At 38.0% G+C, this 27,568-nt stretch overlaps 1 protein-coding gene across 5 annotated transcripts in view; it reads right to left on the reverse strand.

The window, feature by feature from the left end:
* Positions 1-24,024, reverse strand: part of MAP3K7 (mitogen-activated protein kinase kinase kinase 7) — a 48,267-nt gene extending 24,243 nt beyond the window's left edge. For 2 of the 5 annotated variants that reach the window (XM_071548770.1, XM_071548769.1), the window contains exons 1-9: positions 23,378-24,016; positions 11,714-11,824; positions 10,087-10,152; positions 9,123-9,168; positions 8,346-8,484; positions 7,112-7,236; positions 3,389-3,517; positions 1,217-1,347; positions 739-820 (exon numbers count right to left, since the gene is read on the reverse strand). In XM_071548770.1, the coding sequence (XP_071404871.1) occupies positions 739-820; positions 1,217-1,347; positions 3,389-3,517; positions 7,112-7,236; positions 8,346-8,484; positions 9,123-9,168; positions 10,087-10,152; positions 11,714-11,824; positions 23,378-23,467 (919 nt within the window). In that variant the 5' untranslated portion in view covers positions 23,468-24,016. Of the gene's footprint in view, positions 1-738; positions 821-1,216; positions 1,348-3,388; positions 3,518-7,111; positions 7,237-8,345; positions 8,485-9,122; positions 9,169-10,086; positions 10,153-11,713; positions 11,825-23,377 lie in introns of all 5 variants that reach the window. The other 3 variants (XM_071548771.1, XM_071548768.1, XM_071548774.1) reach the window with 2 other exon arrangements.
* Positions 24,025-27,568: the final 3,544 nt, after the last annotated feature.

The following is a 27,568-nucleotide window of genomic DNA, read 5'->3' on the forward strand; positions in this document are numbered from 1 at the left end:
CTACAGCTGCAAAGATTTTGTTAATATACAGGTCATTAAGTTGCAAAGTAGCCAATGAAATTTTATCCAAAATAATAGCAAGTTCTTTGGAGATAGAAAATAAAACAACAAAGAAGTGGAAGTTGAAAAAAGCTAAGATTAAAAACTACTTAAGTGGAAAAACTGTACTGTAAAAAATGAGAAGACTAAATTAACTTAATTTTTTTATTATTAAAAAGATTTTTTCAAGAGCAAGACTACCTGAAAGTCTAGCTCACATTGTGTTACATCTACTTGTCTGGTTACTTGTTTTGCACTTAATTTAGATTACTGTATTTAATGGATCTTAATATAAAACAAATGCAAGTTTAAACTTGGGAAATTATAACTGCAGGTGCAGGTTTCGAAAATAGTTAAAAATTTTAAAGACAACTCTTAAACATTACATACGAGTGAAAAGGTGTCTGTTGTTAGCAACATTTATGGGGGAAAAAAAGAAGACCTTAATATTTTGAGACAGCTTTAATTAAAAGCTTGTTCTCCATTACAGGTACACATCACTAAAACTATTTGAATGAGAACTCTAAATATGATGCGATATAAAGTATTAACAAAAAAAATAGATCTTTTACAATGCTTGATATTTGGGAAAGGTTATATTTTCCATTTCGAGTTCAAAATCAATATAAGCATGTGCTTTATAATCCATCTACATCATCCTACGTTACTGTGTCTTTTCTCTAACTTAGGCAAATGTACCTGTACTAGTGGCAGAGTTGCTCTGGCCTTCATCTGAATATTGGCAAGGATACTGCAAAGGTTCATCAGCTCCTGGAAAGTACTGTGAAAAAACAGCAACGATTTGATTAAAAAAGTAATTAACAATTGTTTTTAAATTATTTTAATAGTACCTCATAATTTATAAATACAAATCATATACTGTGTTTACAATAATTTGTTTAGAAGATAAATAAGTGCAATTATTTTTAGTAATACATTAAAATACACCTATGAGTATTTTTAAAATTTTCTCAAATCTGTTATGAGTAAGTATACATTTCCCACAAGGAATGAATTATTTCCTTTCTCTACTGTAATTGACAAGTCAAAACTAATGAGGAAAAGAAAAACATGTAAGGCCACCTTTGGAGTGTGAGGAAATGCATATCTTTTGTAATTCAATGTCCTATCTTAATAGCTTGAGAAATTATCAAGATACTAAAATAAATTTTTATACCCGCATCAAGTGTGTCATTATTTTAACGATTTCCTCCATGGATGGTCGTTGTGAGGGATCCTTAGACCAACAACGGGTCATTAAACTCTCAATTGGTTTAGGTAAGTTTTTGATCAGTGGTGGCCGAGTACCTGTAATTGAGTAAGAAAAAAACCCTTAATTTTTTAAACAGACTATAAAACAACTGACAGTGACTGATCTCTCTCCAGTATTTTCCTAAATAAATACTGGGAAATGTAGAGTTAACCATAGGCTGAGAGACTGGCTTTATTAATTTTCTCTCTCAGAAACAAAAACTGACCAAGTTACTTTGCATTACACAGAAGTTACAATTACACACATGGAAGCAAAAAAAAAATTAAACTTCTCCTTCAGTATAGGCTTGAATACATTCATGGATTGACAAGGTGCAGTGTATTACAATCGCTAGTGAAATGCTATTTCTTTCTGAAGAATAAAGCTCTAGATCAAACTAGGAAGAAAGTAGTAATAGTCTTTGATTCCTAATCCTACATTACAAGGAAAAAAATTAAATTAAAGAAACCAAAACACCTGAAGTATTTTTGAAAGCTGTTTTTGCCCTTAAAAACTTCCTGAAAAATTATAGGCACTGGAAGTACCATTTTTGTGTGATTTTTTTCATTGCCTATAAACATTTATAATAACATATTTTACTTCAACTATTCAGCTGTTTTCTGGTTCAAGTTTCTCCTCTTTTTATGATTTCAATGAGTACAATTAATGGACAACCACTTGTGTTTGATGTATGAGGCATAGGGATAGTTTGCAAAGAAAGCAGCAAGTACTTAAAAATATATTGAAGCGAACGAGTAATACCTGAAGAAAGATCGTCACAATACTTTTAAGTGAGATGAAGTGCACGAAAGCTTCCTTGTTAAGAAGGAAAAGAAAAATGGAAAAAGATAAAAAAAATAAGTTTTTAAAGCAAAAGTAGCTACAGATAGGGAATTTGTCTTTCCCTAAAGTAAACTCCAGCACCTTATGGAGGCTTCCTGACTGTTAGACTTACACTTAGTTTTACAGTTAATGCTTTTATGCAAGACCCTTATTGCTCCTAACCTTAATGATCTGTGTCCTTGAAATATGGAGAATCTCTTTCTTCAATCAAAAACACCATTTGCAAACATTATCTTTGTGCATTATGACTGTGATATTCATTCAGTCTATTGCTGCCTGTCCCTTTCTCTTCTTCAAATGGGATGCCTGTGCTCACCCTAAGCTTTTATCATTTACTACCGAAGCAATGACACTCTAGCAGAGTACCAGCCTTCATTGCTTGTTTATTTTTTTCTTCCAAAGAAGTTTGCGCTTCCTTTGATATTGTCTCTCACAAATAGTAGAAACTCTTTAGAGACATTCACTGAACTGCTACACTATCATTATTTTACTGTTGGTAAAACTGTTTTGCCACGTTACCTAAAATCACATCAGTAAAAAATGTGCGTGTAGCATGAAGATACTATACTCTACTATACTACCCTGACTGATGTACCACCGCTTAAAAGGAAGAGGTCAATTTGAATATAACCATTGTGCCCTGTTTATAGTCTAAGCTCCTGAAAATCTGTTCAGTATAGTACCTAGCACAGCAGAGTGCTACTCCATGAGTGCAGGTACCTAGGTACCTAGATAAAAAGATAAAATGACTCAAAGAGCACAACAAAACAAACAAACAAAAAAGGTATCATTTGCAATGCTTAAGTGTCCTGCAAGAGTTGAACAATTTCTGGCATTTCTAAACACAGGCCGTTACTTAAAGTTACATACTTAGCATAGGTGTCTACTTAAAAAAATTAAAAAAAAAAAAAAAGACAACTTGGCTAATAAAATCATCATTCATCCAGATAGAGGGGTTGTGGGTTTTCTGTAGCACCTTTCAGATCACTTTTAAAATGGAGTGTTGCAACAAAGAGAACATGGCTCTTTACACCTCTTTTTTCATACACCAGTTACACGTAGTAGACAAATAACACAAAACCCACACTGACACAAAAGTGGCAGTGTTTCACTATTTAGTCTTTGTGACAAAAATGTATATTTAACAAAGCATAAAATAGAAACATTTGTAATTTAAAGCTGTACCATTAAGTGTTTAGCAAATTTATAGGTCAAATACACAACTTCAAATGCAATTAAGTATTTTTAACTCACCATTGTGAACTGCCCACATTATTCGGAAAGCTGGACCACCAATCTCATCAAAAGGTTTCCTACGGGTGATTACCTCCCAGAGAATAATACCCCAACTGAAAACGTCACATTTTTCACTGTAATTGCTACCTGGAAGAAAGCCATCAATATAATTTATTTCTTTTCTATGCAACATAATAAAAAGAAGTACAGTTTGAGCTGACCACAGAATCATAGAATCATTAAGGTTGGAAAAGACCTCCAAAATCATGGAGTCCAACCCTTCACTGAACACCATAGCCCTAAGCACCATGCTGAGTTGTTTCAGGAATGCTCCCAGGGATAGTGACTCCACCACTTCCCTGTGCAGTGTGTTCCAATAAATAAATAGCTATATATGCTTCCTTTCACTTCACAATTATTTTGCAGAGAAAAACAGTTTTCTAAAGCTGGCTGATTCATGCTAACTTAAGTTTGAAATCATTTGACAGTTTGATTGTTAAGAATGCCTCTCTCTGGGAATCGATCCTTTTCACTTGGAGTCACCTTGAAATGAGTAAAATGCACCAGCTTTCTTATATAATATAAACCACAATTTACTGAGTTTAAAAGCTCTCTTGCATTCATAGTTTAACTATGTTTGCTTCTTCTAAATATTCTTCAATTCACTTCTTCCAACTTTAGTCACAATATGCCAGCCAGTAACATCACTGTCACATCCACTCATCTTTATTAATTACAGGTCTTTAGCAGAACTACTAAGTTACCATATGAACAAATCAGCAGAGTTCTCATTTCCTCACCACCTTCTTTCCTCCCTGTTTATTATTATTATTGTTATTGTGATGTCATTACGTAATTAAAATTCTTTGACCATAACCTTAATATTTGTGAGACTCCTAAGGTGCAGAAGACAGGTAGGTGATACGGAATATGAAATAAAAGTGTTTGGAGGCTGCAATGGAAAAATGTATGCTGTGCAACCATAACTCATGCAAATACTAATAAGAAATGTGAATGTCTCATGACACGGGTTTGAGTATAAATGACAGGAGATTTACTCACCTGTGTTCAAACAAGGATTAAAATTGGCAGGTATTGGTCAAGAGACTTTTTTTTAACATGTAAGCAGAAAGCATCATTCAGACAAACCATTTAATAAACAGTGGAATTAAAGAAGTCTAGTTTCATGTGAATACTCATCACATAGCAACCAGTTACAACAGGCTCCACTGTACCTACGAGCCACCTTCCTCTGCCTTCATCCCTCTGATAAAACTGTGCAAGGCAAACAGCCTGTTTTCTAACCAGTTCTTGCAGCTCAGCCAGTATGCAAGACAAACACAAGAGACAGGCTGCAGAATGAACCACCAGTTCTTTCTCAGTGAAGGCACAAATTTGGACTTCTTGCAGCTACTCATTTTACAAAACTATCTAAGATCCTGGCATCTCCAAAACTATTTGCACCTATATCAAAGTAGCTGAATGTGCTAATGAGTTCAAAAGGTATTGAAGGAGAAAAACAAAATCAGCTTTATCAATCCGCTTATTTCCAAAAGTGCTGGAGAAAAAAAGTGTATGTAAACAATGGCAGATCACTAAGGGAAGCAAAACAGTCATCCATGCAGTTGCAGCACTTCTGTGACACTAAGCCTATGAAAGGAAAGTACTGCTATTCTCCTGTTTGAGCAAGGAAATTCTATTTTGTGGCTGAGAAGTCTTGAACTAATTCTGAAAATAGAGTCCAAAAGAAGTGAGAGAGTATTCTGCATTGTCTTATTATGTGACTGACCAAGATTGGAATTAGACACAATCATTCCTAGATTTACCCAATTATCCCAAAGCAATTTTAAAATGCTTTCTTCTAATGGGAGTTCTGATACTAGAATTGCTCTCTTTCACTTTATCATGATCTAAGTCATGTTATTTTCATTTAGATTATTTGATCTGTACAAGGCCTGAGGTGCCCTAATGCCTAAAATGGCAGGAAAATCTTAATATTAGGGCAACGACTTCAATAAGCACCCTGTCTTCCACAGATACTTCACATACCTTTATTGTTCTCATTTGAAAACATTAGTACTAGAACAGCACCAAAATAATATTAGCATTTATTCCATTGTTGAATTCTAATGCAGTAGCACAGGTAAACAAATTTTTAACAATTTTGACATTTGATGCGGTTATTTTAGTAGTTTAGTAACTGTTTCAAGAGTAATTTGATATGCTGCATCACAGAAGCTACTAGATTTTTTCCTTTCCTTGATACTTGTCCTTTTATAATGATTTGTGTCTTAATCAGTAAATGCTTTCAGTTAAAAGTCTGAAGGCTTTTGCTGCTGTTCAAAAAGACAACTGCAATACAAGATTTCTTTGTTCTGCCTTGCTGAATTTGCACACTGAAGGAACCAGGATATGCACCAGGAACTAGGATAAGCACCGTAAATACCCACTATAATACCCTTATTATATCCATTTTAGATTAAGACTTTTCACTAAAAAAAAAATCTATCTGTAACACTGATTACTTCTAACAGAAAAAAAAATCCCCTATTTATACAATTTAATTTAATTGTAAACAAATGTTAAGAAAAGAAGCCCTTCTAGCTAGAGTTAAAGAAATAAAATGGGTAGTTCAATATAAAGTGATATAATGGAAAATTTTCACGGACCAGAGTGAAACAAATAACTCTTGGGCTGGTACTCTAAGCAATATGTGGAAGAAAATTGTACCTTCAGAACAAAAGCTCCAAAGGTGATGTTCGTGAGGAAACACGTACTAAAACTGTATATAGACAGTTTCTGGAATAAGGACAGTAAAAGAAAAGAGGTCACTTGGATCCAGGATCTAGGAAAAGACTGCTGCACCAAGGCACTTGGGCAAATATATCAAAGCCAGGACACCTGTTTCCTGAAGCAGGAAGATGACTCTTCCAGACCACTGCTAAATCTCACTGATAATTGAAAGCTAAAAGGCATTTAATTTGGAATTTAATATCAACTGGATTATTTCTCTGATAATCATGAAGCAATTATACCTATTTAATTATCAAGTGTCATCAGTCTTCCTCAGTTACACTCCAAGAAATAGCTTGTTTTCCTACTTAACTAAATTAACTGGTAATAAGAAGTTCCTCAGTATGTAGGAAAGAGGAAGTACATCAAATTTCTAGATTATACAAAAAGCAAACGAAGTTGGGAGTTACAAGAAAGTGGGGGATTGAAAATGAAGGCAATTATGTTTAATTTAGAGACACTAACAGGGAAATTCTGAAGTTAAAAGCTGATCAGAATAGGGAGTGAAAGTAATGACAGTGTCTTTAAATGTCAGAAGAATATGAAATGATTTAAGAATCCTGGAAATAGCAAAATTGTGGGGAAAGAGCCCTCTGGCTGTATTTTACTTACAAAATAAGCAATAGTAGTTGCCTAAATGTAGTCCTCATGTAAATCTCAGCAATGACAAAAAAAAGTTCCACATCTTCACGTAATTAATGTCTAATACTAACATGAGAGAGTCAGTTCAGTGCTGCTCTTCAAAGCTCCACTTAATTATTTGACAATATATTATTGTACAGATTTTTTAAATAAACGTTGGAGTTCTGCCAAGACTCTTTCAGTTGTTACCTCTAACTTTAATACACATTGAAATAAAGATTACATGATGCTCTTATTTCTTACACCACATTAATTCAGTTGCATCCTTAAAAAGAACACATAACTGACACTGTGAATTTTTATTACCTTCAAAAACTTCAGGTGCCATCCAAGCAGCACTTCCTTTATTGTTGGTCATGTGTGTTTGAATATCACAGGCTGTACCAAAGTCACAGATTTTCAGAACTGTCCCCCCAGCTACCAAGAGCAAACTGCCAAAGAGAAAAAAAGATATTAAAGTGCAGGATGAAATAGTCTGGTAATAAACCACTGAATTTTTTTTAAAATCCCAGCAACTGCCATTCTAATATAACTAAATGTCTTGGGCTTTGCTTTTTAGTGCTTTAGCTTTATAGTCTGGGAAATTAGTAAGGTCACTTGTGTCTAATGTGAACATTTTGAATATTTTAAAATAATGCAATATATACTGTTATTAATATTCCTACATGCTAGATTTTAAATAAGTATCTTTGGCCATAGTAAACCACTAAGCATATATTGACAAAATTAGTCTTTCAGATGCCAGAGGCTGAAAAACAATTGCTGTAACAATTTTACCAAAAGAAGAATGATCAAGACACCCACTAATGTTCAACAACATAGCTATTGATTTAAATGAAAACACTTGAAGTTAAATGTTAACAGCTCTTTAAATTAAAATTGGGGACACAAGAAAGAATTAAAGTTTAAAGTGTGGCTTCATGTTCTAATTTTACCTGGTAATAACTGCAGACTACCATCAAATAGGGATGATTCTGCTGATCCTCAAATACCTGTGTCTACCTAATCTGTGCAGCCAGATCTGAAGCTGTAAAATGACTGGGTAGAAAACTACCAACTTTTGTTTCAGTGGAAAATGATGGGAGCTTCTGGCAGGGGTAGCAGAACTGGCAGGAGGAGGGGATTATAGAGGATGGCCATGAGGCAAAAAGTTCTAACATAAGATTTAATATGACATTAGAACCAATGAAACAACCCTGGCACAATGTTCTCTTATTGAACACCACAACCATTTCAAAATTGAGGGATTTTAAATGCCTCTGATTAGAAGCCTTATTCCTAACAAAATCCTCTTCCAAGATGCAGGGCAGGAGCAGGATGTTTTTCCAGTCTGACAGACAGTAACTGAGTACAATTCATTTTCTGTACCATACACTATCATTCTGTAACTGAACTTTCAAATGCACAGCTTTCATTTGGAATACAGTATATCCAAAAGTTAGTAACAATTAAAGGTATTTCTTTCAAATGCAATAAAATTATTGTAAATGATCTTACATCCCAATTTCAAGAACATATGAAATATGAACCATAAACCTACTTTGGTGGTTTCAGGTCTCTATGAATTAGAGCCTTTGGTTTCATACTGTGGAGATATGCCACTCCCTGGGAACACTGTAAACACCAACTCATGGCATGTGCAGCAGTATAATGAGGCAGAGGTTCAGCACCATGCAGCACTGCAAAACAAAGGCACAAACTAAAAAGAACTTTATTGCATATTACAACAGATACAAAGGAGTTAACAAAATACCAGTTAGAAAGCTCTGTGGAATCTAAGCAATTATCAGCATCTCATTACTGAAACTGAAAATATCCTTCTGCAGACTAAAATAACAGAAATGTCAAAATATTTTCCATTTTTTAGTATGCTATCCATAATTTTTTATGCTAAAATTCAAAATGAAAGGTGTTGCTTGTTCTCAGCTATCCCTAGTGAAGTCTGTGTTAAATAAATGCACAGGGAATTTACAAACGAAGCAAGAATCTTTTCAGATGTTCCACTGGAAAACCTTAAAGAAACTGGTATCAATAACAAACCAGTGGACTGAAAAGTGGTTTTGAAAAGCACACTCCTTTCTCCTTATTTGAAACATTTCAAAGAACCACAGAATGGCTGGAAGGGACCTCCAGAAGTCCACCAAGCAGAGTGAGCAGGCCACCTCCATCTGGTTGCCCAGGACTGCGTGTCAAAGTGGCCTCTGAGTATCTCCAAGGATGGAGACATATGTATGAAAGAACTTTTTAGTTTGGATCTTGTTTGCTCTAACACTAGCACTTCAGCTCCAGGAAGACACTACATTGAAATGATACTCACCATTGTACAGGGAACCTCCTTCAGCATACTCCATAACAAGACACACCTTTGAGGGGGTGGGGACAAAAAATAGAGATGTTTTAAATTTAGGGGTAGAAAACAGCTTCCATAAACTGAAAGGAAAACTCTCTGAGAGCAACTGCAAAGCCTCCATACCTAAACTAACATAAAATATATCTATGAAGTAAAAAGTCAGTTTGAAGCATACGTATTTATGTGAAAGAAACAGAAATTAGTTTTATACTTAGTTCCCACTGTAAGTTAGGAAAGAAGAGAATGACCTCTCCCCTCCTCAGTCTTGAAAAGCAAATGCTGTCTTGAAAGTGCAATTGACTTGTTTTTACTTTTATCCTTTGGTGGCTTACAAAAAAAATTAAATACTGTGTAAAAATAATTTCACTAATAGTACAAACAAAGGGATGCGCCATTATTTTAAACAATTAAATAGCTCATACAAGAATTGCCTAAGGATACATCAGTCCTCTCACAGTACTTGCTTTTCTGCTTTGAGAATTTGTGGGACTGTTTGCAGCCATGGCAGAAAGAAAGCAAATCTTGAAAATTACATGTATAAGAATAGGAACTGATTTACAAGCTATAATCATGTGTTGCTAATGCATTTACTTTTTGTATTTCTGATTTGCAATTACTAGGACAGTAAATATGAATGTAACTACATATGTAACACACCAGATGCCATTCTGACAAATTGAAGAATAATCTGTCCTTAGAAGTACCTTTGGGGTTTTCTTGAAAGAATTTATTTTCTTAGCAGGGGAAAGAAAAACAAAAAGCTGAAAACATCAACTAACCTCCATATCTGTATATCTCCTTATTAGGGCTAAACCATAAAATATATATATATAAAATATACACTTTTAATATAAAATACACATTTTGCGCGTTAGAGCTTGAATATGCTAAGCCAGTCATTTGCTCTCATACTGACAAAGGTGTAACTTACTGGGTTCAGACAGGCTCCATATAACTTGACAATGTTGGGATGGTTCACTCGTGACAGTTGTCGAAGCTGCAATACAAAGCATGCAATTACAAACCATGGGGAAAAAAGGCTAATGCTTTATTTTCACAGCTATAATTAATACACCAAAAAAACAAGCACAGTTTTATATGTCTACATAACCCTATACAGCGCTTTTAGGAATTACAAGATTGATGTCGTCCCTCTTTGTATTTTAATTTATATAATTAGGTTTGTGTCTAACTGGAACTGTATTTTAAAAGAAATTTTTAAGAAATTAAATTTAAAGAAAATATTTTGTCAATCAAAATTGCTCAAGTCACAAGCACTCTGCGACTATGACCACTATAGCTTCGGTGCTCTTCCTGGAGCCTGCAATTTTGGAATCCCAGTTGTCTGACTACATAAAAAAAATCAGAATTATATTGTCCTTATTCACAATATGGAAGATTACTGATCTAAAAAACCTAAAACCCACAAGTCTTGAAAATAAGCCAAGCAGTTTAATATTAAAGCAACATAGTTCCAAGAACTTACTACTGCTTGTACTGACAATCATACTATTTTGCACTGAGGTTTTTTTTAACCAGTACGTAGCAGAAGGGAAGGAAAATGGATTTTTTTTCCCTTTACATAAAATACTGTAGTTTCTGCTGTTCACTGTCTATGAAACAAATGCTACTTTTTCTGTACACTTCAGAAGACCTAAAAAATCAGAACAGAGTATTACAATTGATGCTTACACAGTGTAGGGTTTCCTGAATACCAGTAATTATGGAAGCATTTTTGGGATTATCTACTCAGATCTCTTTCGAACACAAAAATGCTACAAGACCAATCAGATCTACTGAGTATTAAAAGAAACTCAGAATAATAACCTTAAAAGTCCTTCCTGGTAATAAACATATAAATATTTACACAGAGAGGCCTGTAACAAACATGCTTCTTCCAACCCTTCAGTGTGTAACATTTTAGTACATTTAGTTCCAAATTTAAGCAATTTATTTTTCACATATTTTGGGTATCTTGAATATACTAAATGGTAACTGAATAAATACTAAGCAGCATGTCACCTTTTATTTTATTTAAATTACATGGCAAACTTTTGATGAAGTGGACATTGAATGAAAACAGTAATTGCCTTTAAATGAGTTACAGGTAGTAAAATACTTATATGTAAGAAAAAAATCATGAGATTATTAGAACTGCTGAAAAAACTCAGAAACAGTTTCAAGTAAGGACCTGACTATACCGAAGAACCTATGCTGTAGCCCCTGGAAGTGTTAATCAGCTCCAAGACTTTGGTGAGTAATTCAGCTGCACCCTGACTCCAGACAGGGACAGAATCTAGGACCTCACATTTCCCCAGTTGTGTGCCCTTCTCTCTCTCCTCCTTGCCTTCCAGTTTTTTTATGGGAAGCAAACTAAAGGAGCTGCAATGTTCTCTGACAGGTCTCTTGTTCTGCAAGAGAAGGGGTCCAGGCCTGAACTGGCTACCACAGGCTGCATTTATCTTTTAATAAAGACACAGCTTTTAGTACACCCAATCTATCCATGAATTTTAAAAAAACTCTACCAAACTCTGTATTTCCCATCAAACTTACTGTACCTCTACAATGAAGGCTTTTCTTTCAGATTCACTTTCTATTTGTTTAATGGCTACATCTTTAGCTCGCCATTTTGCCTTGCAGACCACACCAAAGGCTCCTCTTCCAACAACCTAGAAGAAAATACGAACACGTGAGTTAAAACTTGAAATGGTTTCATTTGCTGTGCAGGACTTCACAAACAGAAAAGAAATTTAACTTTGAAGACACACAGGCTCAAGTTTTCCAGTAGTCATTGAATACTATCCTGTCAAAGCATAACTGGTGCTTAGCGAAGCTTCCTCCAAAGGTCATTTACAGAAGAAATGAAAAACACACATATAAACATTTTATTATTAACATGAATTAACAGTATTTCAGAAAATATGATCTCAATTATTACAAACAAGATTTGCTAAGAACAAAATTAGATGAATAACAGCAAATTTATTAATTTAGATTTCACCAGTGAAATTATATCTATTTGCTGTATTCCTTTATTCTTGCTAGGAATAGGAATTCAAAATTCTGAATTACAAACACGTATACAAACTATTGCACAGGACCATGATGAAGTTGGGATGAGGTGTTTAATGTGCTCAGAGCTATCTTTTCATTTTCCCAGAGATGACTCAACAGTGACAGAGCAGTAAATTCTCTTGCAAGTGCCCCAAAGTGGCACAGTGTCTGTGCTTTATCTATTCTTATTTGGAATTAACATTGCCCAAAAATATAAAAAAACCCAGACAAGACTCACAACTCTTCACTGTAACTTCACAGAAGCAGTAGTAGCAGCTTCTGCATACTGTATTATTCAAGAAACCTCTAACCTTTGCTATGAAGAAGCTCTAACACACCACCACTGTTTAGAGCAGCTCTTTGAAACCAAGCATAGAAATGAAAGCAGGATAGAGAGAAGTGTCCTTTTTCTGTGAGATCACTTTTAGTAACTGGTGAGTAACAAATGATGGTAAAATGAAATTTTACTTCTTTTAATCATGTTCTTCAGGAGAAAAATGGCAACATGCAGAAAAAACGGCATGCAGATGAGATGAAAAATTGCAATGAGGGCATCACCAAAACAGGGACTCTAACTGCTATGGGAAAGCACAGACAAGCAAGTTATCACAAAAGAAAGGTGGTGAGAAGGAGGAAAGGTAAGGCACTCAAAGACACAGAAGCAGCAAAGGAAAAGAAACTTCTCCAATTCCAAAAAATGCAAGGCAAGGCAGATGAGAAGAAGGGAAGGGGAGGACAAACAAGGGCCTAAGTCAACTAGTCTTGGATTCTGTATTTGGCCCTTGTAACCTTCCTTCACTGTTGGTTTTAACAGCATTCTGTGCGTGTGTTCCTAGTACTTGATTTCAAATAATATCATATGTATCCTGAGAAAGAGAGTAGACACAATGCAAACACTTTTCTGAGAGGTGAATGGAAAGAGAGGAGAAAGAAAGGGAAACAGGAAGAGGGTGAAGTGCAAGTATTTACAAATATGATTATCATAGCAGTTTATTAAGGCACAATTTAACTTCACTGTCTTCCTTGAATGAGTAGTAATTTTGAATGGAAAAGCACATTTCCTAAAATTACAAAGGTCTTCACTAGAAAGTAATATTTATGACTTTACCCAATGAAAAATGGAAAAGATTCTTAGTGGGTGGATATTAAAATGTATACAATAGAGATGCAACATAATTAAAGGATCTACAAAATGTTCACATGTAATAGTGCATCCACATTATAAAAACGACACCAATTCTTATGGATTTACTGGTGAATTCACTTCTTAAAAGAATGGTTTCTTTAAAGAAAACCATGATTTGTAGATCACAGAATAACCACACATTCCCAATGCTGAAACAATGCAAACTACCTGGTGCCTGAATACGTATCTTTCCAGGATATAATATTTAATAATTTTACCTGTTGTGGTGAGGTTTTTTTTGAGGTGCCCTCCAATAAGGCAACAATTCAGACTGTAAATTAAGAGTGCTGATACAGAGAAGGTAATTTGGTATCCAGGAATATACAAGCACCAGACTTTACTTGTCAAGGCTCCATACCTGAGAGCAAACTGAGTAGCATTTATGTAAAACATGCTTGGGCTAGGTTCTTACCACATGCTTTTCAAATGGAAAAATAAATAATTAAATAAATAAATAGATAAACAAACAAACAAACTGATTTCCCCTGAGAACGGGGTGGAAAAGCCTGCAGGTGCATAACTCAAGACCTGCGAGGTTGTCATGATGAGTACAAGGAAGTCTGCAATCAAGACCCCAAATTGAAGAGAGGAAAAATATAAATTAAAAAAAAATTAAAATCAAGATTTTGCATTAAGAAAGATGAGAAAAGGGAAATTATGTTCAATCTTTTTGGAAGGTTACACATGGATATAAGACACAGCTGCCCAGCAATGGAGATCAGTGTCACTTTCCTCTTCTGGTTTCCTTATTACTCAAATAAGTATTTTTCTCTTATAAATTACAGCACACACTCAGCCTTCCAGGAGTTCCTGGCTATTCACCTTTATCCTCCACAACACTGGGTCATAGACTGAGCCTGTCACAAGATATCCACAGGAGATACTAGAGCCCCACACTGCGGGATGTGAAAAAAGGACCTGTCGATTGTAACCTCCTCCCCTGGCTACTGGGCCTTGCCTCTTCTCCTGATGTAACACACATCAACTATTTTCTTGCAGTCCCCATCTGAGGTTAGAAACACCAAACCATATGAATGATAGTTGAGCAGCCTACAAAAATAGTACATATAAATAAACTGGAAACAATGAGTCACTGGAAGACACACAAGTCCCAAACAGTCTCCTTGGTATTTCCTTTTCCCTCTCAGACCATTTTTGAATAACATTGCATGAATAAAATAAAAATTGAATGGAATTTCTTGGCAATGGCAGACCTTCCGCTTCTACTGGCACAAGAAAGTTGTCCATTGCAACCCCTTTACCCACCTTGCACAGTGCATGACCAGACCTATGGCAAAAGAAAAATCTCATCAGTTGGGGTGTGTGCCCTAAGTCTGCATTTCACAGAAGTGCTGATTTAGTGAACACATAAAAATCCACTGTGCAAGCACATGTAACTCAGCAGCTTGCTCACACCTGGGAAGTATTAAGGACAGTTAAGGAGAGAAGGATGCCACAGGGCAGCTTGGGCACGATGAAGTGCACTGGCAGCAGCAATACTGTACTATGAAGGAACCCAAACTGGGTTACCCAAGTGAATGGGAAGAACTCTCCCCTCCCTATAATGCATACAATGTAGACATAATGTATTCTCCTAGGTGAACATAACTGGTCATACGGTGCGAGGCTCTGTGAGACTCCTTTTAGAAGGTTCCTTTCCTTAACTTACCTTTTCTCACTCACAGAATCACAGAACCATAGGAACGATTGGGTTGGAAACCACCTCCGAGATCATCAAGTTCAACCCTTGCTCCAACTCCAGTCCATTTATCAGATCATGGCACTCAGTGCCACGTCCAATCTCAGTTTAAAAACCTCCAGGGATGGTGAATCCACCACCTCTCTGGGCAGCCCATACCAATGCCTGATTACTCTCTCCATAAAGAATTCTTTCCTGATCTCCAACTTAAATTTCCCCTGGCAGAGCTTAAGCCCGTGCCACCTTGTCCTACTGCTGATTGCCTATTCTTTCACAGTTTTCAACTACAACACTGTCACATTTAAACCAGTCAAAAGACAAAAAAAGAGGTATTTGAAAACAGTACATATATGTCACTTAAAAGATTGGTCTCAGATACATATGATAAAATTTAATGAAGCAATTTAATTTTTTTTCCCTTAGCCTGAATCACTTAAAACAGTTTGTGATTTATCAGGCTTACTTTTTTTTAGCTAGTCATGTATTTCCTTGTTGAAAATACTTGTATATGTCCATATGTACAAATACATATTAAGTTATAATTTTAAATATAAAAATAATCAAAATTATGATTACACAATATATACTACATATATTTTTATAAACAAAATATACTTATTTTTCACATGTATAACAAAAAAAAGCCCCAGTATCTCTTGCATTTGATTCCACATGGTCCAAATGCACTCCATAAGTCAATAAAAATGCATACTATTCCCCTGTAGATAAACCCATTATTTGCAAGTTTAATCCTGAGCATTGTTACAAGGATTTCCAGTTCATATACTAAAGAAATTATTATTTTTCAATGTTTATGTTTTTAATGACATTTCTACTAAATGAAGAAACTAACAAAACCAAATACGCTGACAAAAGTGATGCTTTACACTGTACCACAAATGTCACAATACTTGTGCTTTAATTGAAAAGTGGAATAAATTCTAAGAATCAGATGCATTTTAAGAAGTCCCACTGATAACTGGAAAAAATAATAATAAAACAAATCAATGTCAAGCACTAAGAGGAAGAGTTTACCAGACAATCTAGATCATAATTACATAATAGAAAGCTGTGAGAAACCACCAGGTATGTAAATTTTATGGTTGGTGAAAACAGTTTGATAAATGACTACGCAGGGAGGTTTCATAACAATCTATCAGTGACCTGGTGCCTGCTTAGGCAGAGAGTTGAACTTGAGAAGAGGATATGAACACAGTGAATATTTACCTAGGATACAGGGAAAACAGAGGAGCCAATCCTCCATTAAAGCAGCTCAGCCTCTTGGATAGTATAAAAAAGGGACAACAGTCAAGAGGCAATGATGGATCTGATACAAAGTGAAGTTTACTATATGTGAAAGCCCAGTATGTTTTTCCTACTTAATCTAGAAAAAGTACCTTATTCATAGTAAAAAACCCCTTTATAATCGACAGAGCGCGGCTTGTGGTGGATTCCATTTACATATCATTTTCTTCCCTTAAGTTTTTGCTGAACTTATTCTTTAAAGGAGTCAGTCTTAGATTTTTGTCAGAACAGTTTAAACACTGCATGGTTTCCTTCAACACCGTGTACTGGAACTAAGTAACTTAATAGCACAGGAGGGAGGCGCTGCCTGAACTTTAGTTTCTTCATGTTCATTCCTTCTTGTCCCCTGCTATTGGTGCCACACCATATGGTTGGGCAGTAGTGCATATTCCGAATTATATGAAGCACAGTTAATGGAATTATTGACACAACAAATCAATAAACAGCAGTTGATCTGTTGCACTGTGTATGTTTGGAAAATGATCTAAAAATAAACACATTCTTTTGGTAAAAGACTTTGTCCCTCTAAATATCTTCTAGGAGAAAAAAAGAAAATATAGGGCAGATGACACATTTAGAAATAGGACAAGAGTGCTTCTACTTCTCCCACAGGAGAGAATTAAGTTTGTTGAGAACCATTTAGCACATGACACAAACACATTTTAAACTGGAAGAAATGCTTAAAGAGCTTTAAAGACTGAAAAGCATATACAAATTTATTCTTCTCCCTATAAAATTTATACTAGTAAAAAGTTAGCTTCTCCTGTGTGGCAAAGTGACATGGCGAAGGACAGTGCCACTTGCATGTTTTCCAGATAATGTATTTAGAGTCTTATTTAAAGAATATGAACCATACAAGAGCCCTGGAACAAGCATTACCTCTGTCTCTGTGTACAAATAGTATCAAATGCTGTACATAAACAAAGACACATGATACTGACTTGTAAGTATGTAGACTATACTGACTGGTGAGTTATGTAGACTAGAAATCATGCAGGAAATGGAGACTGCAGATATGTTAAGACCATAAGGATGTATTTTGTCCTAAGGGATGTGACCAATAATTCCCCCCTTTCCAGTAAAAGAAGAAAAATGCATCTGTTTATTCAGATGTCCCATAAATCCCTATCAAATGCCAAAACTTTGGGAGAATTAAATTGCATTAATTGCACAGGTTTCTGAAAAACATAGAGAGGCAAAGTGTTTGTCTCTGTCCATGAAGTCTCCATGTAAGGCAGCTATGCATGCTGGATACCTAGTGCTTTTCTTTCTAAAAAATACTTGCTGGACACCTAAGACAGCAATAAAATATAATAGCTCTCTGGTTAGCAGACGTAGTATTCTTTAGACAATTTACTTCATAACTCACAGCATGACATATTTGTTTATGATTTTGAGAAGCAAGACAAGCAGTTATAAAAACCCAACAACAGGAACCCAATGTGCTTCCAAAGAGACAGCAGGCTCTAAATTATCTTCAGTATTTATGCCCCTTTGCTTACTGGTATATTTGCAAATGAAAGGTTTATGCAAACTGAGCTTTTGGATCCCTCAAGCTTCAGATACTATGCAAGACATTGGTAAAAAAAGAAATGTTTTACAATGCTTTGTAACAACTGAATCAAATTTTATAAATTCAGTTGCTTCCATTCCTTCTAAGAGAGCTCCAGCAGCATCAATACAGCATACTGATGTTTTCAGTTTTCCACATATCTGCCCATGCAACACAGGGAACATAGATTAAAAAAACAAAAGTGACAAAAGAAACCATGAACAACAGTTTACAGCTCCTAAAAATATATGCCTACACTTTCTATCATTCATTCAACCAGCCTCAAATTCCAACTTTGGTTCCTCTGAGTGCGCTCTGCTTTATTAAGTAGGTTGGAGTAAATCGGCCCCGTGCCACAAATGACTGTGGCCAATACCCTGGCAGCACTTTTAGGAAGGAGTTCAGATCTGCCAATTCTTGCAGCTATGTTCCTTGACTTATTAAGTGTCGACCCAGTTCTAAATGTTGCTTTTCCCTTTCTTGGATTCACACAGCAATGAAAAAAACTCAAATCCTGTCTGCTCCTCCACTCCTCAAACCCCTGTAAGCAATCTTACTAATTTTAAGCAAACTAAGTCATTTAGTGTAAACTTAGCTTCCAAGTTTCAATTTCAACTTCTAAGTTATGCAGAACACCATAGGAAAAATATATTCCTTAATGATGTTTTACCATTAACCAATTTGTTCTGTTAGATTCTAGTTTTAGACGAAAAATGAGGCACACAGGGTGAAGGACTCAACAGGAGTTGGGCTTGCTGAGCTGGCACCATCTAAAATTACTGGTCTTTGAAAAACAAATAATCATTCTACAGTCAGACAAATACTGCTAGAATCCACTGGGTGGGATAAACAAGGGACATGTGAAACCTGTTCTGTTTTAGTTTTTTCCTTTGGGAAAGGCATTAGACAGGAAACTTTATTATTAACTCGTAAATATGAATCTTTCTTTCATCACTGGACTAGAAAAGCCTGTGAAGTTTCTTTCCCAGTTGTTCTTTACAAGAGTTAAATATAAGATTATTGTACAGGACACAAACTGATTCATTGCATATATCTGCCACATATCTGCATGTGCAGAAATAAATGTAAAGTCTCACATTAACAGTTCCACTAGCTTTTCAGCCATCTTCTAACTCACTGCACACTGAATTTCATCCACATGGAGTTGGTGGTGTGTAACTTCCGCTATAAATTCACACCTCAGCAGACACTTCAGTTATTTTCTTATGTAGATAAATGAAGAGAATCTTCCACTGGTATAACAAAACTAAATTTAAATAGTGATTTGAATTAAATCAGGAATTTATTTAGAGTGAAATTAGAGAAAATACTGGCATATGTTCTCACCTTGTACTAATTTTTTGACTTTGCTTTTGGATACCCAACTTCCTACCTTGAAGTCTTACTTTACTGAAAAAGGCTGAAAAACACGACTGACTTCAAATGGATTCCTAACTACCACCCTTGGCTCTTGAGTATCAATTCTTTCATAGTCATGAAGATACCCAAGAATACTATTCAGATCTCAAATCCCATGCGCAGCTCTTGTCCAAACTTCTTCCAATTTTGCAGATGGGCATTTTACAACTGGACATGATCTCCCAGGACACAAAACCAATGGAGGTAGAAACAACTCCAAGTCCAGCAGCAGTTTTTGCATATTGGCTTCACCTTGTATATAATGGACATAATCGGTCGCTGCACCTCATGAACTTTTAGAAGTTCACTGCTATAAAAGGGAGTAAAACCCATTTGTCTCACTGTATTGCTCATTCCCTTGCCCCTGAACTGCTCTGCTCCATAACTGCAAGGAACACACGCAGCTCTCAGCACACTACTCAGTTAATGAAATTATTCAACTGTGCCAATGTGCCATAAATTGCATCTCCTTAGTTGCTTCGGCCTTAAGTAGGTTTTCTAAAATAAATACTTACAAAGCTTATACTTTCATCTTGAAGAAAACATTACCCTAAATTCCTTCAGAATTAACTACTGTTGCCCTAACAGACTGTTGAAAATATACATCAGTGTGAACTGCAATACACCAGCAGAGCATAAAACAACAGTTTTCAAGTAATTTACACCTTCAGACTGTTCAAAAGTAACTTGCAACTACAAAAATATGGCATTAGTTTTCAACCTGCCTGCACTGGGCAGTGACTGGGCAGGGCCACAGCATACATGAGCAGACATGTACCTTTGGCTGTGCGATCCAAGGCTTATGCACATCATGTGATGAAGAAGTCTAAGTTTTGATCATGTATGGGACTGTTACCCAGGTACATGATGGAGGAACGGCTATGGAATTTTGAACAAAGACTAGCAGGGAGCAAGTTGTCAGAATAATTCAAAACCAAAGTCTGTTCATTGCTTAGATGTGTGGAAGGTCCTCTGGGAAGAGACAGGAATATTTAGCCTAGATTAAATGTGAAATTTTAAAATAAGGCTATTAGGCTTTTTATTGTTACCTTGATTTCAGTTTTATTAAGCTTAATTTGTTCAGTTTCTAGTGGTTTGTCTATCTAATACCTAAAAACTTGACATTCCCACAGTCAAAAACTTGCATGGCAAAATAGGAAATGTGACTGTCGAACATAAGTTTTATGCTGTTTTTATCCTTCTAGTTTTGAAGATGCTTCTACTGTGTCACATCAATTTTGATCTGACTCCAACAAATTCATAATAATTGTCTATGTTTTACTGCATTTTAAGCACTTGAAATAACAAAAAGGCAGCCTGAATCTGGAAACATGTTTGACAGGTGGGAAGTACACAGAGTACATCTGCATGGTAGCTAAAGCAAAATATGGTATATTTTTGATATTATCCATTAGAGTTCAGATAAACCAAAATGAAAATGCACTTAAAGATCTCACATTTATTAGCAAGGACTCAGGGCCTGCAAGTATTCCAGAACTTCAATATCTATTAATAAACCAGTGGCAGAGTGGGAGTGCTATCTGCTGACAAGACAGCCTTGATAATACAACAGCAAAGCTATGATTATAAAAGCATTTGAGTTTCCAGTGTAGATCTCTTGACACTCCATTTTGAAACACTTGAAGTTTGCCAAGCAGGAATCTGACCATCTTGAGTCACTACAGCCATTTAAAATTCCTTGAAAACTTCTGAGCTTGAGGTGAGAGCACAGAAAACCCTCAGAAAGGATGCATGTTTTGTTACGACTGCAAAGTTGACTACCTGCACTGAAACTGCATCATGAGTTGTTCATCCACATTGATCTCATCAAGAGCGGAACATCCACAGCTGAGAAAAGCAAGGTCTAAGTATGGTCTCCAATTCACCTGTTTTATTGTAAAATAGGTCTTATTTCTTCCTCTGTGAAATTACATTTAGACTGTGTTCAGCACAAGGGTATCTCTATTGCCTGTAAGAACTTGTGGTAGGACTGGTACACTGAATGCAACTCAAAATGCTATGCGAGCTGTCATCAGATTTCTCATGGAGATAACATATTAGCAGAGTTCTCCTGCTTATACCACATGAGTTTTGTCATCTCCAACAGAGATACTGCTTTGAGAATAATGCCAACAATTGCATTAAACAAATTATTACTTAGGCATCATCTCTGCATACATTTTTGTGCACTTAGTCCCACCTCTGCAGGTGCCAGGCATGTGGGGGATGCAGACTAGCTCCCAACACTAAACCTTAGCATGACAAACTCAAGTTACACACTATGCAGGTCCACATTTCCTACATGTAAAATAGCAGTATAATCCATGTTAACAACCTTCCCAAGGGTGTTGTGAGGAATAACACAGCACTTCATTGTACAGCACTTCATTAATTCAAAGTGCTATGTCTAACACAGCAGATATGCTACTCACTTCTGTGAGCCATCACTGGGCACTGTTTTATGATTTAATTACCAACTACAATTTTCTTCTTTGGGTGAGAAATTTCTCCCTCAACATGTGATTTGACCCCTGTTTCTCAGTAAATGTTCCAAACACATCAGCAATCCTTTCAGTTCAGAACAGTTAAATGCCTAAAAAAGTGGAATAATTAGACTTACAGAGACAAAAATCTTTATGATTGCCATATTCATAGAAAGGGATAAAGGCAACCTTTAGGAAGATACTATCTTCCTGGAATTTCCAGGGCTTGCTATAGTGAAAGGCAAAGTTACCACAAAACACTACTTAGAATGGAGCTGAAAGTTCCCTGGTGTTCTATGGAAACATTGTAGATTTTATGTTCTGTGAACTCTCCTAGGCCACGATAGCACAGTATGGCAATTATGAACAAACCGGTATCTAGCAAACTACTTCAAAAATGTGAGACACAGGTTGTCATACTACTACACAAAATTAAATTCACTTCCACATAAACTTCTTTAAAAAAAGAGGGTAATTATTAATGAAAGAGAAAGATGTTAATCTACAAATAAAAGCACAGAGACTGTTTCAGCTGTCTTGGATGCCTGCTAGGTCCAGACTCTACAAGCTGTCCTTATGAAATTCATCATGGATCTACACGAAGCAACTTCATTCCTGTAGAGAAGTTGGCATGAGGGGAAGGAAAAAAAATCAACAGCAGCAGGATTTTTTTGTATGATTCTGAGAGTTAAACAACATTGTCGTATATATACATACTACTGAGCCCTTTAGCAAAGCATGCGAACTATCCCAGATCACACACATTCTAATTTCACAGGAAAGCCAGACAGATGAAAGGTACATCTGAAATTCAGTACTTTATTTATCCCATTTCAGCCTCAAAGAATTTAAGGCAATAATTTTGCGGTGAAACTTTCTACAGAAGAAAAACTTGCTTCAAACTGTGTTATACAATAACAGTCACTTCCCGGGTAACATGCACAGGTCACAAATGAAATGTTACTTATCCATGAGTGCAACATCATTAGCCTGTGTTAAGAAAAAACCCCCAATCTGTTCATCCTTACAGCTCATAGAGCTATAAATTTAGCAAATCAGTAATAGTGGCATGAGTATATATACAATGGCTCAGTTTGGTGGCAGAAGAAACATCAGAATTAACAGTTCCCTCTTGTGACAACGTTTGACAACAGCGTTTGCCACTTATACTAAAGTGGGTGGTAAAATAGGCGGTGAAACTTCAATTTTAAAGTCCTGAATAAATCTTTCCCGCTTAAATAAAGCCCCACAGTAAAACATCCAGCACCAGGGCCGGCAGGAGTAAGCTGGCACCTCTGCTCCCTGCCAGACCGCCTTTGTTCGCCGGTGCCAGCGGCTGCAGCATCCATGGGCGCACAGAAGCCCCGGCCAGGTACCCCGGGGGGTCCTGGAAGCCCCCGTCCCGTCCCGAGGCGATGGAAGGGCCGGCGCCGGGCAGGGGAGTCCCGGGGTGCGCGGCGGGGGCCGGGCTGGCCGCGCCCGGCGAGCGGGGGCTGTGCGAGGGGCGGCGGGGCCCTCACTCACCTCTTCCACCTCGATCTCTTTGTAGTCGATTTCTTCGAAGTTGAGGACCGGAGGGGTTTCAATCATTTCAGCGGAGGCGGCAGCGGACATGCCTCCTCTTTCACCGCGGGGAGGAGAGGCCCGGGCCGGGGCTACGCGAGGGGTCCGGCGCGGGGCAGCCGAGGGCCGGGGCTACGCGGGACGCGGCGGCAGCTCCTGCGCAGGTCGGGGCGGGCCTGGCCGAGGCGCCGCCGGGAGCGCATCCGCGGCGGCCGCGGCGCTCAGTGGCGGCGGGCAGAGGCCCCGGCGCCGCCGATGCGCATCCCGCGCCCTCCCGCACCCCGCGGGGCGCCGCGCCGGCTGCCCTAGGCCGCGGCCTCCGCGCAGCTCGGGAGCGTCCCCGGCGGAGAGAAGAAGGCGGCGCCCCCGGGGCCGCAGCCGGGCGCCTCCGCCAGCCCCAGCGGCGGCAGCGGGCGAGGGGGCCGCGGCGGGGGCGAGGGAGCCGCTCAGAGCCGCGCCGCGGCCGCCGCTGACATCAGAGCCGCTTCCTGCTGCCCCGGCCGGGGAGGGTGGGACGGAGGGTGGGACGGAGGGAGGGCGCTCCGGGCGGGGGCGGGCATGGAAGCGCCGCACCCGCGGCTCCTCAAGCGGCCGCGGCGGGGCCACGGCCTGGCGACGGCACCGCCCCCGCCCCTTCACCCGACGCCGCCAGGGGGAGCAGCCGCACACCCGCCCGGACCGGCTTCCTTTTCCGCCTGCCCCGGAGCCGCCGGGGAGGCGGGACGCGGCCGTGTGGGCGGCGGGTTCGAGCTGCGGGGCAGGGGCAGAGTCCGGTGGGGTCCCCGGGCTACGGGGCTACGGGGCTGCGGGGCTCGGCACAGCCCGGGGCCGTCAGGGACTGCCGTGCGAGTGCGGAGCCGCACGCTGCTTCCCCATATATATCTAAATATATATCTAAATATATATCTAAATATATATATATATATATATATATATATAAAAATATATATATATAAATATTTATATTTATATTTATATTTATATATATATATATATATATATACACCTTTTCTCTATTTATATACCTTTTCTCTATATACCTTTTCCCTATATGTATATACACACGTACTTCTGCAGGTGTAAAGGTATCCTATGGGGCACATGCGCCTTGGGCGGCCTGTGCTCTTCATCAGCGATTTCCCAGGGGCAGTCGGTGTGTAGGAGGGTGACTGTGGAAGCGGAGCGTAATTAAGAAATTGATGTAAACAGAAAGCAGTAAAGGGATAGGACTCGGGAATGAACGAGAACGTTGTCCTCTCCGTTTCCGTTCCCCAGTGAAAGGGAGTCCCAACCCACTCTTTCCCAGGGTTAGCTCCTGCTCCCGCTTTTGGCTGGAGTAGCCCATCAGTGTTTTGGTGGTAAATGTCCCAGGCTGGCGCTTGACGTGGTCCGCCGTGTGAAATCGATGCTGGGATGAGTGAATGGAGCTTCTGTGTTCCACTGAAACAGCTGTGTTTCATTTTGATATGTTTAGCCTTGGGGCTATTTATAAAAAGTTATGTTATTGTACAATACTATTATTAGTATGTAATTTTAGTAGATCTAGTAAGCTTTCCTAGACCTTCCTCTGCTAAGCACGCTAGTGCATGACTGTACCTCTCAAGGATGTCTCATAAATGTTGATAGGTCTGGTCTGCAGAGCTAGCCTGAGAAAGTCGCTTAAGCAACTAACCATAAAAGAAAAAAATCAAGGATGATTATGGGCAGTGACGTAATGTCATGGTGAGTCAGATGCTGTTGGAAAGGCTCAAAGTGAAAGTACCTCTATCAGACCTGCTGCACTTCGTGAGAGCTTCCATTACATGTTGTTTGCTCCCCTCTTGCATTTTTTCTGTCAGCTTTTGTAATTGGTCCAGGATTTTCAGATGTGCAGCAATCCAGAAATCCCAGACAAACAGTCATGGTACTGTTGCATGCATGCTGTTGACCGTTGCATGCAAGATGTAACTAGCATGCAGAGCTGATTGAGTCGGTGCAGTCACATTGCCTAAGCGATCTGTGTGTGTGTGGGGAAGCAGACTCATGTCCTAAATTTGTTGAGTTCCTGTTGCTTTTTGATTTTCTGATATGGTTTGGTCTAGGAAGATCTAAAGAGTCTTCTGTTCTACATGAGAAGTTTCCAAGTACCACAAAATCTGGCTAATATCTGTTTCATCCAGGAGTGGAGTTGTTCAGAGTCACCAGTTTCTCAGGTTGTTTATGGGTTTGGATGTTCTTATTGACCCTAGTGCTCTCCAGATATGTAGTCTACGGATGATTTGGATCTAGCACCTCCTTTTACCTGGAAGTGCATTTGAGTGTTTCTTTTCTTAAAAGCCACTGTTAGAGTACATCTTGGTCATGCTGTGACACAGTCATAAAATACCATGTTTGTACCTGGACCTGACAACTTCTTAAAGGAAAGCATATCACTTTCATGTAAGCAGCTGCTACTGTCTCAGCTGCTGAGTGTGCAATATATTGATTTTTGGAAGATAAGTATGGATTTCTGAAGTATTGAGAAACTGCAGGGCAGATGAAAACCAGACCCGTCTCAGATAAATTCATACTGCTGGATGAATTGCTTCAGTTCTCTAAACACTTTTAAGGCTGTGGTTCAAGACAACTGTCACATAAAGTCAACTGAAGCCAAGGAAAAGGCGCGAATGAGAAAAACAAAAGGGAAGTGTGAACATCTATCACTGCCGTTCTGGATACCTAGTTGCAATAATGAGGTGTCAGGCAGGAATCTTAAAACATTCTTTCTCTGGTTGGACACCGTTATTCTTTTGGGAGGTGAATTACAGCAGTGGTTTTTAGAAAGAAGGCCAAGTGGGTGGTTGTGCTTTTGTGGGTGGCCTTTGGTGCTCTCTAGTAAAAGTAACTGAATGTTTGGCTTTTTGTTATGTTTCACAGACCTCTCTTGAGGATATATATCAACCAAGTGGCAGTTGCAGTCTCTATATTTCAGTGGAGAGATTTTTCTGTCACCTTTGTTATTTTTTTGTTGAGGAGTATTAAGAGAGCAGAAGAAAGCATTCCAGTTACAGTTACTTGCAAGGTTCATTTCCTTTCAGAAATTGATGTAGAGATATATGTCTCAAAAATCATGAGCTCTTTCTTTGTGGAGGCAGAGTCGTCATCATTATTAAAATGTCATTGTTGTGAATATCAGGAGGGCTTTTAAGGATGTTTTAATTTTCATACTACTTTTTTTTTCTTTCTTTCTTTTTCCCCCTTTCCTGACTGACACAATCTTAATCAGCTGTGTTGAGGACTGGGTATAAGTTGTACAGCCCCAAAATATTTATTCAACAAACACAGGGGAAAAAAGGAAAAGTGGCATCTACTGTGTTTAGCTTGGAGAAAAGCTGCTCTTGTGTTTAGAAGGAAAACCTAGAATCTGGGAAGCCCACATTTTGGGTCTCAGTTGCCTGTCTCTAACATTGGAAAGAGGTTACAATGCCTGGAAGGTGACCCATTAAAGATTATTGGGAATTTCAGGATACCACGGTCAGAGCATGCACAAATGCTCAAACCTGAGACAACTGCTGTGGAGCTGTTTGTAGCACCTGTCATAGAGCAGGTTTAAGAGCTGTGTTTTTTCAGAAGATGCAGCAGTAGGTTTGTTGCAAAATATAAACAAAGTCTACCTGGCCAGCTAAACAGACCTGAGACTTAGCCCTAATATCTGCATATCTAACTGAAATTTATCCAACATATACAGAGTTGTACAGCTTAGAATCTGAGCACATTTTCACAAGTACAGACAAAGCTGCGATGTGTTATCCTGGCTACACTTTGTCCAGCTTCCTTAAAATTACTCCATGTGACAGTTGCAGGAGTTTTTTAAGAGGAGTGAACCAGCATTCTATTCCACTAACTTAATTTAGAAAAAAGCTAAGTGATTTCTTCTTTCAAAAGATTTCAACTTGTGTTGTATTTTCAGTATATGCCAATTTTTTCAGTTGGTTAAAATGTCTCAATTTAAACAATGGAAGATTGATACAAGAAAGCAGTGGTGAAAGGTGTTGGATGGTATCCACAACTGGAATAGCTACAAAAAGAAAATTACCTTCTAGATTTAAGCACATGTTTCTGCCAAGAATGACTCTATTTTTTCCTTGTTAAACATTACCCTGTAATGATGGAGTTAGGTAATTTTGGTTTGTG

The sequence above is a fragment of the Pithys albifrons genome, chromosome 2 (assembly GCF_047495875.1).
Source record: "Pithys albifrons albifrons isolate INPA30051 chromosome 2, PitAlb_v1, whole genome shotgun sequence".
NCBI lineage: Eukaryota > Metazoa > Chordata > Aves > Passeriformes > Thamnophilidae > Pithys > Pithys albifrons.